General features: G+C 50.7%; 1 protein-coding gene across 4 annotated transcripts in view; it reads right to left on the bottom strand.

Annotated features, from left to right (window-relative positions):
* Positions 1-5,539: 5,539 nt before the first annotated feature.
* Positions 5,540-13,134, bottom strand: part of CAMKK2 (calcium/calmodulin dependent protein kinase kinase 2) — a 54,118-nt gene continuing 46,523 nt past the window's right edge. For 2 of the 4 annotated variants that reach the window (XM_077159801.1, XM_077159803.1), the window contains 3 exons: positions 10,291-10,388; positions 9,820-9,862; positions 5,540-5,890 (listed from right to left, as the gene is read on the bottom strand). In XM_077159801.1, the coding sequence (XP_077015916.1) occupies positions 5,729-5,890; positions 9,820-9,862; positions 10,291-10,388 (303 nt within the window). In that variant the 3' untranslated portion in view covers positions 5,540-5,728. The remainder of the gene's footprint in view (positions 5,891-9,819; positions 9,863-10,290; positions 10,389-13,134) is intronic. The other 2 variants (XM_077159802.1, XM_077159804.1) reach the window with 1 other exon arrangement.

The raw sequence follows: 13,134 nt of genomic DNA, 5'->3' as shown, positions 1-13,134 counted from the left end.
CTAAGAGATTCCAAACAGAGTCGAGAGGTTATCTTAGAGGTTATTCTTATGCATCAAGTAGATATCATCTTGTTATTCAAGATGTACTGGAGAGGCTGGAGAGAACTGCCTGAAAATGTAGAGCTGTGTTCCAGTCGCCATGTTTCTTGAGGATGCTTGAATAATGATATAGCTGTCACAATGTGACTGTGATTGTGAAAACCTTGTGTCTGATGCTCCTTTTATCTACCTTATCAACAGAGGAGCAGAACGTATGGAATACAGATAAATAATAGGGGAAACAAATGCTAAAATAAATTTAGTTTGAAATGCTAGTGATCAATGAAAGCGAGGGGTAAGGGGTATGGTAGGTATAATCTTTTTTTTTTTCTTTGCTGTGTTCGTTTTATTTCTTTATCTATTGTCTTTTTATTTCTTTTTCTGAATTAATGCAAATGTTCTAAGAAATGATGAATATGCAACTAAGTGATGATATTGTGAATTACTGATTATGTATGTTGATGTTTTATTTTGTTTCTTTATTTTTTAATTAATAAATAAATTAAAAAAAAAAAAAAGAAATAGGGTGCCCCCAACTTGAACTTTCTTTTAAAGGCCTAAGAATGTTGATCCTCATCAGGTCTTGTTCCTGTAGAAATTATGTATTTTTTTCTTCTAGACACTACTTTGCTTGCCTGTGCTTGCATTTTTGCATACAATTGCAGTAATACCTTAAAGGCAACACAATTTTAGGTAAAACAGCCTAGTCCTCCCCCCTCCCCCTTTATTTTCCAGAATTCTCCAACCAAAAGCACCACCTACACTCCCTTGCCACCGTTTTGAAATGTTAAGGAAGTTATTTCTAGCTTCTTCGAATTCACACCTACTTAATTCTGATCAGGTGTTCAGGATCTCTCTAAAGAAAGCAGCCTGCCCCTCCCCTTTGCTATGAATTCATTTCCAAGTACTAAAGACAAAGTTTATTTTAGAAGTGCTCTGCTTCTTGCTGGTAAACCTCCAACCTAGACTTTTCTTGCTTTGGGGGGAAAAAAAAGTTTTTGTCAACCCCCTTTGATAAAGCTCTGATTAGTGGTGCCATTTTGAAAACAGCCTGCTTGAATACAAAGTCAAATGGCGCTGGAATTTCTAGGAATGATTATCCTCCAGGCTAAGGAGTGGGAGTCCCTGGCTTTCTCCTGGAGCGGGGAAAACCTCTCCTCCACCTGCCATCCATGGATGGGCTTCCAGAATTTTGAAGCCCCAAAAACTCTGCAAAATGATGCATGTTATGCCTTTCTTTCAACTTTCCGTCAGATTCTCAATGGGATTTTTGCACAGCAACACTCTGCTCTTGATCCGTTGTTCTAGTTTGCTAGCTGCTGGAATGCAATATACCAGAAATGGAATGGCTTTTAAAAAGGGGGAATTTAGTAAGTTGCTAGTTTACAGTTCTAAGGCCAAGAAAATGTCCCAATTAAAACAAGTCTATAGAAATGTCCAATTTAAGGCATCCAGGGAAAGATACCTTGGTTGAAGAAGGCCGATGATGTTCAGGGTTTCTCTCTCAAGTGAGGAGGCACATGGCAAACACAGGGTTTTTCTCTCATCTGGAAAGGCATGTGACAAACACAGCATCATCTGTTAACTTGCTCTCCTGGCTTCCTGTTTTATGAAGCTCCCCAGGAGATGTTTTCCTTCTTTATCTGCAAAGGTCGCTGGCTGGTGGACTCTGCTTCTCGTGGCTGTGTAGCTCTGCTCTCTCAGAATCTCCTGCTTTCTCCCAAGTTTCCTCTTTTATAGGATTCCAGTAAACTAATCAAGACCCACCTGGTATGAGTGGAGACACATCTCCACCTAATCCAATTTAACAACCACTCTTGATTGGGTCACAGCTCCAGGGAGATGATCTAATTAAAGTTTCAAGCATACAGTACTGAATAGGGATTAGAAGAAATGCTGCCTTTACAAAATGGGATTAGGATTAAAACATGGCTTTTCTAGGGGACACACATCATTTCAAACCTGTACACTCGTAAAAGCCCATACTTCGGTGTTTTATTTTTGAGTGAAATGGAACAGCAATCTTTCTCGTAGACTTCTGCCATCCCTTGATAACAGAAAAGAGGTTTAAAGCCAGTGAAGCAATGCTACATTCTAGATTCACATTCGAAATGCAGGGCGCCTCCGCCTCTGGCCTGCGGGAAGCATCAGGAACCCAGCCCCGACCCAGGTTCTGGGAGGGCTGATGTTCTTGGGCTCCGCTGACCAGTCGAGAGCCTCACTTTGCCTCTTACCCGTGGGCATGACCTTGAGCAGCTGGCAACCTGCTGAGCCTCAGTTCCCAGATGATCGCCTGGAGAATGGAGTTAGCCCCCACCCCATGGGGTACGGTGTTGCTAGCATGCTGGCCCATAGGCTCAATAGCTCAAGGTCTGTTCAAAACTGCTCCCACGGCTGCTCACCTGTGTCAGGCAGATTCTCAGACATCAAATGTGCAGATGTGTCCCAGTCCTGGGGGATCCTGTAAAAGGGCAGAGTCTGGTTCAGGACATCTGGGACAGGACCTGAGACTCTGCCTTTCTAACCAGCCCCCGTGATGGTTGGTCTGGGAACCACACAGGAAGCCGGGTACTAGGACATGCTCCAAATTAGGGACTCGCTGAACACATTAGCCCAACCTGGGTGTCTGATCGCGCTGTCAGCCTAAGGAAGGAAAACAGACCTCAGGACAGCTGGCCTAGAGAGCTCTGATTTAAATAAACCACCAGCAAGAAAAGATCCCAGAGGCCCAGGCTTTGCACCATTTCGCTGTCTGTTTATTTCAAGTTTACAGAGAAGCTTAAACATCTGTGGAAAAACATCGAAGGCTTATTTTCTCTTAAGTCCATGTACTTGTAAGTGATAAATACACAGTATTTAACTTTATACACCTGATAAAAGGAAAATGCATAGTAGAAAGGGTCAGGAAGAAAACATCGGTGCCGGGCACTAACTCAATCACAGAAAAGTCAGCCATCCCACAAAGCTCGGCCCATAAAGCTGGAGAGAAGATGGGAACTGAAGATCTCGAAACCTTCCCTAGCACCTTGGAAGCAAGTGGGGGCCACGGTTTCTATTCGGCAACAAGATGCTTGCTTGCTGCAAGACAGGTGAGAGCAGTGAGCCAGGCCTGTTCATGGAAAATGCATGTGTGCTCTTCTCCTTCCAGAAGGGCTTTGAGGACCGACGCCCTAATTCTTGAAAGGCCAGACTGGTGGGAAGAAGCCTCTCTGACCCCAAGTGCCGATTGTAGGGCTGGAGGTGGCCTAACGGGAGCCAGTGGCCAGCCTGCAGGGTCGAGAGCGGACAGGGGAACGGCGGAGGAAAGGGGCGGGGTGGGGACGGGGACTTGTGCTTCCCAGAGGCCTTGGGTGTAGGCCGCAGGTTGCTTATACCAAATTGGTCCCGCAGCTGAGCCAGCAGCACAAGAAACCGATGGGTGTCCTTTCAGCTCACCCGAAAAAGCTGATATCACAGCTTCTCCCACTTCTTGACCTGACCAGCTTTTAAAAATCACTGTTTGTGCTCTAAGAAGGTGAGTGCTCTGATGCTTTGTGTTTTAGTTGCCACTGCTTATACTTTCCATGGGGGTGGTTTCTTTCCATGGCTTTCTTTGGTGTTTCTTTGTTTGGGGGGGAAAAAGAAAGTTGTCTATGTGGGCCTCCCCAAGCCCACCCATCCAGATGGGAGAGGGATGCCTGATCACTGGGAAATTCCAGGGGGAAAGTTCGGCAGTGGGGAGAAATGGCACTGCCCAATAAGGCCTGTGCACAAAGAAGCTCTGCATGCAGCCAGGCCCCTGAGGCAGAGGTCACACTAATGGGGCGGGTAGTGATACTAAGGACCAGGAGACTGTGGCCATGACAAGGTACTTACTGCAGACTAACCAAACCCCATCTGCTAACAGAAGGGGTGGCATGCTATAGTCCTTTCCCCATAAATGCAGAAGAATGGAAGAGGGCCGGAGGAGACATTGGGTCACCAAGAGAAGGTGAGCGGGCAAGACACAGGCTTCCATCAGACCTGGGGTCCTTTGCTCTTCCAAACCCACGTTCTCTAATTCCATACTGCTTATAACATAGCAAGACAAGTCTGGTTAAACTTACAGTCAAGTTTAACTTCTATGGAAGCCGAGACTGCCCAGGGCTGTGTTGATGGCCTAGGACAGGGGACACTCAGGGTTCCAGGGAAAAAGGCTCCAGACCAAAGCTGATCACAGACAAACTATAGAAAAGCGAGTCCTTCGGAGCCCAGTATCCAACACTGTATTTCCCCCAAACCAGATTCTACAAAGCTCTGGGAAACTAAATTCAGACTCTTCTAAGGTCAAAGTCCTTCCAGCCCTGCCACCAAGTTGGAGTCAGACTTGAACCTCAATCAAATTTCCTAATATTGTTTGGAAATCAAAAAGGGAAACCTTTTCTTTCTGACTTTTGGCTGCAAAAGGGAATTTCCTGCACCAAGTCATGGTTCCCTGGTACCCTGAGACATGCCCCTGGGTTTCAACCTTCCCTAATGGAGGGCCCCAAAGTTTTCTGCATCTTAGTAAAGCTTGGTGATCATTTGTGTCTTTGTGGAGTGGAAGTGTTTCCTAACTGGCCCTGTAGAAACTAGGTATTTCATTGACAACAACAATATCAGCTAGTATTTATGATGAAAGCAAAACCTCTGCAGTGTCTTGAATACACAGGTTGCAAAGGAGTGAAGTAAGCTGTTATATACAAGTGTAGGTTTCACTGGCTCTAAACCCCGATGCATGCCTGAAGCAATGAAAGAGATCCCGGAAGCTCTAAATAACTGCTGAACTACTCTAGAGTTCAGTATAGTCAGAAAATTGAAAATACTTTGTTGTTGCTGTTTCATCTTAGGCCATGTAATGTACATGGAAGTGTATGATTTCACCCTGAAGTTTTATAATTTTAACAAGAGATTTGCTACAGCTCAGTCAACCAGAAGCTTACTATGACAAGCTGTCACAAGAGAAACACGTTCACTCCTTCAGGCAAAACGTATCCTGACATTTCAGGTGAATGCCCTTCCAGGGTTGGTAAAGCCCCTTCGAGAAGCAATAAATTTAACTTCAAGCCCTTATGGTTTTCCTGACTACGACTCTACCCATAGAAAATGTAGGTCCTCCTTACAAATAAGTTGCACTGATGCTCCCTGCAGCGACTGAGGACTCGCCCTGCTTGACTCCTGGACCCCGTGTTCCTGAAGGTGCCGCCTTGGGGTTCGCACATGGATTCAATGCAGCTGTTTCTCTCCCTCTCAAATGCAGCAGCTGACGCTGCAGCCTCAGACGCGCGGAGTTTCCTGCCAGTTTGTCACGATTTCCACCCCGTGCACGCTGGCTTGCTATGTCTGACATGGTTCTGAATTCACGATGAAGGATTTTTTTGGCATCGGACGTTTTAAAAAGCAGTTGCCCCCATGCACATGGTTTGGACCACGCACGTGGATCAGGTTCTTGGAACTCCTCACGCCTGCCCCTTCTGCCAGCCCGCGGCCGAGGTCAATGTGATGGAGTCAGGTCCTTTTTTTTCACCTGTCCACTTTAGAAAACGACAAAGGAAAGAAAACAACCAGAGCTGACAAATCAAGGCTCTACAGAGTGCTGGTTTCCGTAGGACATGCTGCTACGGAAACGGCCAAGGCGGCCCCAGGAGGTGGCAGGAGGCCATGGCATGCTGCAGGTGGCCGCTCTAGGCCGCTACTCAGGCTCCGTCGCGTCCCCGGGCAGCTGCGCGTGTGCAGGGCCACCCCGGGCCCCCCGGCTGGCTGCTCCGGGACCTCCTTTCACACGAGCGCTTCCTCCTCCTCCCCCGCGGGCGGCGGGTCGGGGCCCCTGAGACTGTCTTCGCTGCCTTGCTTCCTGCTTGGCGAACAGAAAAACCAAGGTTAGGGCACAGAGAAATGATGGGTGGGCCCAGGCAGGGCCAAGGATGCCCCATCCCTGCACCACCTGGGGCATTACTGACTTAGGTTTTTCTTTTACGTTCTCTCCCCCCACTTTTCTCTTGCTTAAATAAATTGTTCAAAGGAGTCTTTCGATCCCCTTTGTAATGGAAGAACGGTTCTCATTTGCAAGAAATTTGCAAGCAGCTATGGAATTTGATGCAAATCTATGGAACACCTAAAATCGTTGCCTACATCCCAAGTAGGGAGTGTGTCCCACTTTAGGGCCTGTTCTCTGAGTTGTGCAGCTCTCTCAGCTTTCCCTGCACCTCCCCTTTAGGCTGTGTGCTCTGGCGGGGCAGGAACTAGGCACCTGTCCCTCCAGGAGCTCCTGGGGAGCGGAAGCAGGACCTACCAGTCCCGGCCTGGCCCACAGCTGGCCTTCAGGAAGGGGCTGTGAAGAGAACTGCCCCTGGCCCCTGGGAGGGCCACCCAGGATGGAAGAGAAGGGCCCTTGCCTCGAGATGTGGTGCATCAGAGCAGAGGAGACTGAGGAAGTGCCCCAGTGTCCCTGCTCAGCCACCGATCAGAGTTGCCTGTTGCACCTGCCAGGCATGGAGAAACTCTTATTCAGGGAAAATCCCTGAGGAGGGCCTAAATCCCTTGTCACCAGCATGCCAACAATTTTTCCTTCTCGAGGGAAGCCGCTGGATATGCCACACGGACAAAGAACTAATATCTACTGTTTCCAAACAAAAACGTATGTGCCGTTTTCCAGAAGGCAAACTCAACACCCGCACAAGGAAAGAGAAAGCACGACGGCTGTATATTCCTAGGAGGAGGCCCTCTTCATTTAAAAATAATGCTCAGTGGGAAATCCAATGCGGGAGAAGTGGATTTCAAATCAGGCTTTGGGTTTCTGCCCTAATGGCTGCCTGCTTGGAGAGGCTGGGTCTCACTACAGATGGCAGGCGGCTTCCGTCCAATACTTCCAACAACAAGTGGAGACCTGGGCGACTCGGAGGGCCAGAGACTGCCACCCAGAGGCTGAGGGCAAGGGCAGGTAGTCCCTAGGTGCTGAAGGGAGTAATGGGGCCTTTTAGGGAACTCAGTCTGCTGGTGTCTTTCAATTTTGATCTCACTGATGTTAAAAAAGAAATAAGCGGGCCACGGTGGCTCAGCAGGTGGACATGCTTGCCTGCCATGTCCAAGGACCCGGGTTCGATTCCCAGTGCCTGCCCATGTTAAAAAAAAAAAGTATAAAGTGCATAATGTTAAAAAAGAAATAAGCTACAGACTTGCACATACAGATGGAAGGCCACTCTGGTTTTGGCAACCCTGAAAACTAAGTTTGAGAAGAGAAAGGCTGAGTGAAGGCCAGCCTGTATAAGCTTCCACTCTCGTGTGGTCAAACTTTTAAGGCAAGGCCACCGCTCATCTCGCTGCAAGACGTCTGGGATGCACCTGGCAGGGGCAGGTGGCTTCTGAGGCTGCCACAGACTGGCTCTCCCAGCTAACTGCTACCTTTCCTGTTCCTCTCTCAAGGCCAAGGTTCTTTCAAAAGTGACCCCTGGACAGGTGTTCCTACTACATTACCATGTGAGCCCCTGACCCCTAACATATGGACGGCAAAGACACTTCGTCTCATAAGCCAGCTCCTAACACATGGAAACAGCTGCCAAATGTGCACAAATGCTCAGTTCACGGCAATGTGATTCACAAGCTCAGAGGTGGAAACAACCCGTGTCCCTCAACTGCTGGATCAAAAAAATGTGGTCTTTTATCACTACTATTCAGTCCTAAAAAGGAATGAAACACTGACAACCTGCCACAGCATGAACCTTGAAGACGTGATGCTAAATCAAAGAAGCCTGTCACAAAGAACCACATTTTGCATGATTCCATTTCTAAAAAAATGTCCAGAACAGGCAAATCTTTGGAAACTGAAAGTGGGTGCTGGGGGCTGGGGGGCAGGGGGTGGAGATGGTGGGGTGACAGCTAAGGGGTGCCAGCTTTCTTCTTAGGCTCAAGAAAACCTTCTAAAATTGATTGTGTTGATAGATGCACATCTCTGCATCCACTGAGACTACAGAGCTGTGCACCTTATTAAATGGGTGAATTGTATGGTATGTAAATTATAGTTCAATAAAGCTGTTAAAAACAAAAAGAAAGAAATGGCTGCCTGTGCTCAAACATGACCACTTACATAGCCTTCCTTGAAGAGCCACTCAAATTCTCCCTCACCCTCTGTTATCCATTGCCGTTGTCCTGAATTATCCCCAAACTCAGTGGCTTAAGGCAACAACCGTTTATGAAATCACAGTGTTGTCTGAGCTGCGAGGTTCTGGCTCCAAGTTCCTACCACGTGAGCCTCTGCAAGGGCTGTTGAGGTTCCCCACAGTATGGCGGCTGGCTTCCCCAGAGTCGGGAGTCCAGGACAGCGATGAGAGCCTGCAGCTCTGCCACCTCCTGTTTCTGCCCTTTCTCCTGTTCCCCGCTAGTTTGTTGCTATGTGATGAAGCCCCTCAAGGGGAGGGGAAGGGGACATCTCTTGAAGGGGAAAGTATCAAAGAATCTGCGGACTTTGAAAATATAAGTGTGTCAACCCTGATTATAATAGCCAAACTGTTCAACAACTTAAAAATCCATCAGCAGGGCGTTGCCTCATTGATTTCGGCACATGTGTGAAACCAAACAATGTGCAGCCACTTAAAAAGGGTGCTGCTCTGTTCTTATTGGCAAGGAAAGGTGCCACAAGACGCTATGTAGGAAAAGGTTACAAGACAGCCTGTATTCTATGACCCGCGTTTGTAAAGATGCATGCACTTCGGTACAGGTGGGTGAGACTCAAAGTGACATTATTTTCTTCTCTTCCTTCCTCCCTCCCTCCTTTTCTACCTTCCTTCCTTTTTCCTTCCTCTCTCTTTCATTAGAGAAATTGTAGATTTACAAAAATCGTGTAGAAAATCCAGAGTTCCCCTCTACCACCCCCTCTCACAAAAAAAAAAAAAGAAATGGCTGCCTGGAGTTCCGAATGGAGGATCCAGGGGCTGAGCCCAGGTCCGTGCCTCGGCTAGGGGAGTGGGGAAGACATACAGCAGGTGTGACAAGTATCTAGGATCCTAGCCTACAGGGACAGTTCTCACTTGGTCCCCACCCCACCCCAAGTGCTGGATGCGTTTGGCAGAGGGATGGCCAACCACGAGGGAAAAGGTCCCGGCCCTTCTCAAGGGTCATTGGGCCGATTTGCAGATGCAGGAAGGGGGCTTATTTCCTGGGTCTCAACACAGCAGAAGAGGAAAGGTGGATGCTGGCAAACGTGGAGGGAAGCCCCGGGCCTGCACGCCTGACCCCACTCTGGCCACATGGACTCAGGCAGAGGGGCAGCTATGGGGCTGCCCTACAGAGCTTCAATCCCGTCTGTTTGGACTGAGTTGATGTGGGCACCGGCCCTTCTGCAGAGAGCTGGAGGTGCACGAGATACCCTCCCTGCCTGGGTTCCCCATTTACCAGGAGAGAGACAGATTTCGTTCATTCGCTCATTCATTCACTCGCTCATCTGAGCCTGCTCCATGCACGCCAGGAGGGTGAGGAAGCCCCAGGGAGAGCCGATCTCCGGCTGGGTCGGGGTAGCCTGCACGAGCCTCCACGCAGGTGAGTCTGCCAGGCATTCCAGGTGGAGCGCCATGCACCCACGGCCCCAGCCCCGCATGCACGGCTGCCACCCACTCAAAGCCCCTCGAGGCGCCTTGTCCTGACCCTGGATCCCCAGGTCCTGGGCGAGACTGAGCACGGCCGGCCTGGGCTGGCAGGAGCGGCAGCCTTGGGTGGGGACGCCCCGCGCTCTGCAGCTGCCCCCTCCCCCAGGCCCCGGCAGAGGCTACGGCACAGGCAGGCAGGCGTTACCTTGGGCTCAGATAGGGGCTCACACTCCCTGGTGGGCTTTTTGCTGGAATTGCCAGAGGGGAGGGAAAAGGGAAGTGAGAAGGGGCACTTGGGATCCATGGGCTGCCTGTCCCCCTCCCCAGACACGGACCCCAGAGCCGTCACCAGGGTGGTCTTCACAAGCAGGGGTCACCTCTCCTCCGAGACCTGGGGTGGGGGGTCCTGTGAGTGAGACTGTTTGCTTGCCCATCACAGGGGCTAAAATCCCACCATCAAGCACGCATGCTTTGGGGCCACAAAAAATGCCTTCTGATGGTTCAGAGTCCCCCCACTTCGACAGCAAGTCCTGAGAAAGGTAATACTTCCGTGTGGATGTGCTGTCAGCCGAAGCCAGGTCAGGGCCAACAGCTGCCAGCATGGCCTGGACAGGGCCACCCTGAATTCGGCCTCCAGCCCCCAGCCCAGCTGGGAGGAAGGCAGATGGGCGCTCACCTGACCAGGCTCCCCGGCGACCACGCACGCTCCTCGCGCCGGCTGCCCTCAAACGGGTTCCCGAAAGAGCGTTTTCGGATCATGGTCTTCACCAGAATCTGCAGAGGGAGAGAAGAGGGGAGACTAAGCGCCCCCTGGCCACTCCAGAAAGGCCCAAGCCACTTCCCATTGTCCCTCAGCCCAAGGAAGCCCAGGGCCCATGGCTGGTGGCAGGCCATGGGGTGGGGGTCACTGGGCAGGGTCCTTCCCACTCAGGACACAGCAGCCAAAGCATCGCCAGGTCTGCTTGGGTCACTTCCTTGCCCCAGAACCACTCTCAGCTCCCTGGCAAACCCTCCAGCCCGACCCTCAAGGCTGTCCAAACCCGGCCCCTGCGGCCCCGAGCTGGCCTGCACGAGCTCCCCAGCATATCTGTGCCACCCCACCAAGCCGTTGCTGGACGCCCTCCCACCCCACCCCCACCCCAAGGTGACCACTCTCCAGGGCCAGGCCCTTATTTTCTGGCATAAGCTGCCTAGGATCACCCAATAGGAAACAAACTACTGCTTTCCAGACATAATCCTGGGGTGGGGGCTGCATGTGATTTTACTGAGACATAGTCCGCATGCCACTGAATTCTCCCTTTCCAAGCAATTCATAGGGTTTTTTAGTACATTTAAAAGATGGTCAGCCATCACCATTTAACTATTCCAGAATATGGTTATCACCCCCAAAACATATCCTTGACCCGTTAGTAGTCATTTCCCACCCCCACCTCCACCCCCCCTCCAGGCTCTCCCTGGCAATTCCTAATCAATTTCCTTCCTTTCTACAGATTTGCCTATTCTGGACATGTCATGTAAACGGAATCAAACTATTTTTGTCCTTTGGTGGCTGGTGTCTTTTACTCAGCATCATGTTTTCCAGGTTCATCCACAGCGTAGCATGAATCAGAACTACATTCCTTTTTCAGGGTTCAATAATATTCCAACACATGATGGGCCACTGTCTGTTTATCCATTCTTCTATTGATGGACACTTGGGTTGTTTCCACCTTTTGGCTATTGTGATGAATGTTCAGTGTCAAAGCACCTACTTTCATTTCTTTTGGGCATCTACCTGGAAGTGGTGTTGCCAGGTCACATATTTAACTTTTTGACTGTTTTCCAAAGCAGATGTGCCATTTTCCATTCCCACCAGCAATGCCTGAGCGTTGATTTCTTGAGGGCTGCATTACAGTCAAGGAAGGGGAAGATCTGTCCAAGTCTAAGGAAATATCCCAAGACCTGGGGGGGTGGCCATTCTACAGGCCAATGGGGTGTGAGGGAAAGAGAGCTCAGAGGTCCTGCGAGGTGCCCTACGTCAGGGAGGGACAGGGCTGGCCGCCTCCACCCACCAGTACAGGCTGGTCTGCAGCTTGGCCAGGAATGACCCTACCCGAGCAGGCAGATCCGTCCAGATCAAACCAATGCCCCCCACACATGCCCTCAGCCACCGTCACGCTTCTCCTCTGCCTGCCCCCGCCAATCTCCCTCCCACCCTTTCTGGCATCCAGGACCATCCCCTCGCTCGCTGACTTAGAACCCGTCACCCACAGGAATTTGGAAGTCATCCTGCTGCCAAGGGAGTGAACCAAGCACACTTGGACACGCTTTGGGCTGCTGTACCCTGGGGAGGAAGTTTCCTAGGAACGGCCTCAAGACTCCCCAAGGGGACCCTGGGAAGTAGGTCAGGCCCCTGCCCTGCTTCAAGCCAAGCAGTGGTGCTTCTTCCAGGTGTTTCATGTATTGAGTTTCTGGTCTGTTTTAAGGGTTTGGTGCTAAAGAAAACAAGAGTTTGGAGAACAGTGGCCTAAGGATAAGGACCACTCCTGGTGGCAAGAGTGCGCCTGAGCTCTCTAGCTCACCACACTCTGACAAGGCCTACATTCTGCACTTCTTGGACACCCAGCCCCTCTGCCAGAGCTTGGAGCCTTTGCAAGTGCCACACACCCTGGTGAGACTGCCACGACCAGCCTTTGCCTGTGGACCTGTCGAGCCAACAAACTCTCCCTAGAGGCAGCTCTGCTCTGTGAAGACTCCAGCTCTTGCTCCTCTCTGTACCGACAGGCTGCTGTGTAGACACAGTCTGGTAACCCTTGCTGGGCCCATCTTCATAATCGGCTGGATGCCTGAGGTGGGCTGGCCGGTACCTTGCTCATTTGGGCCTGACACATGGTGGGAGCTCCAGGAGGATTTGCCGGATGCTGCCCAGGCTTCATGACCCCCTCCCAATTCGGATCGCTTTCCAACATCTGCCCGCCCCGCCATGCCAGTGCCACCCTCTCCCTCTCGGACAGCTGCAGTAGCCTTCTCCTGGCTTTCCTGCCTCCTCCCTGGTCCCCACTGTCCATTCTCTACACGGCAGCCAGGACGGTCTTCAAGGCCAACTCTGGTCATGCACCTCCCCTTATTAAAACCCTGTAGGTATCTCCCATAGCTCCTGGAATCAATTTATGGCTCTGCAATGGCCTGAGACTTGTGAGGCCTGGACCCTGCTCCTCCCAGGCTCATGCCACCCTCTTGCCACCTGCCTTGCCCTGCCTCCAGTACCCTGGCTTTCCTGAAGTTTCTCAGTGGCCCAGCTTCCTCCCACCAGAGACTCACTGCCACGCTGGTCCCTCTGCAGGGAACTTCAACCCCCTACACAGCCCCACACCCCAGTGACTCTCCTCGGCCTGGTCAACCTCTTGGTGCTAACAGCCACTTCTTCCACGACACCTCCAGGCAAGTCCGTCCAGTAGGAACCTTGACTGCATTGTCCATTTACTCATGCAGTTGTTTCATCAGTGTCCATGTCTCATGACAGCTGTACCCCACTCCCAGC

This window comes from Tamandua tetradactyla, chromosome 5, assembly GCF_023851605.1.
Source record: "Tamandua tetradactyla isolate mTamTet1 chromosome 5, mTamTet1.pri, whole genome shotgun sequence".
NCBI lineage: Eukaryota > Metazoa > Chordata > Mammalia > Pilosa > Myrmecophagidae > Tamandua > Tamandua tetradactyla.
The sequence above is the reverse complement of the archived record's forward strand: the minus strand, read 5'-3'. Positions and strand labels throughout refer to the sequence as shown.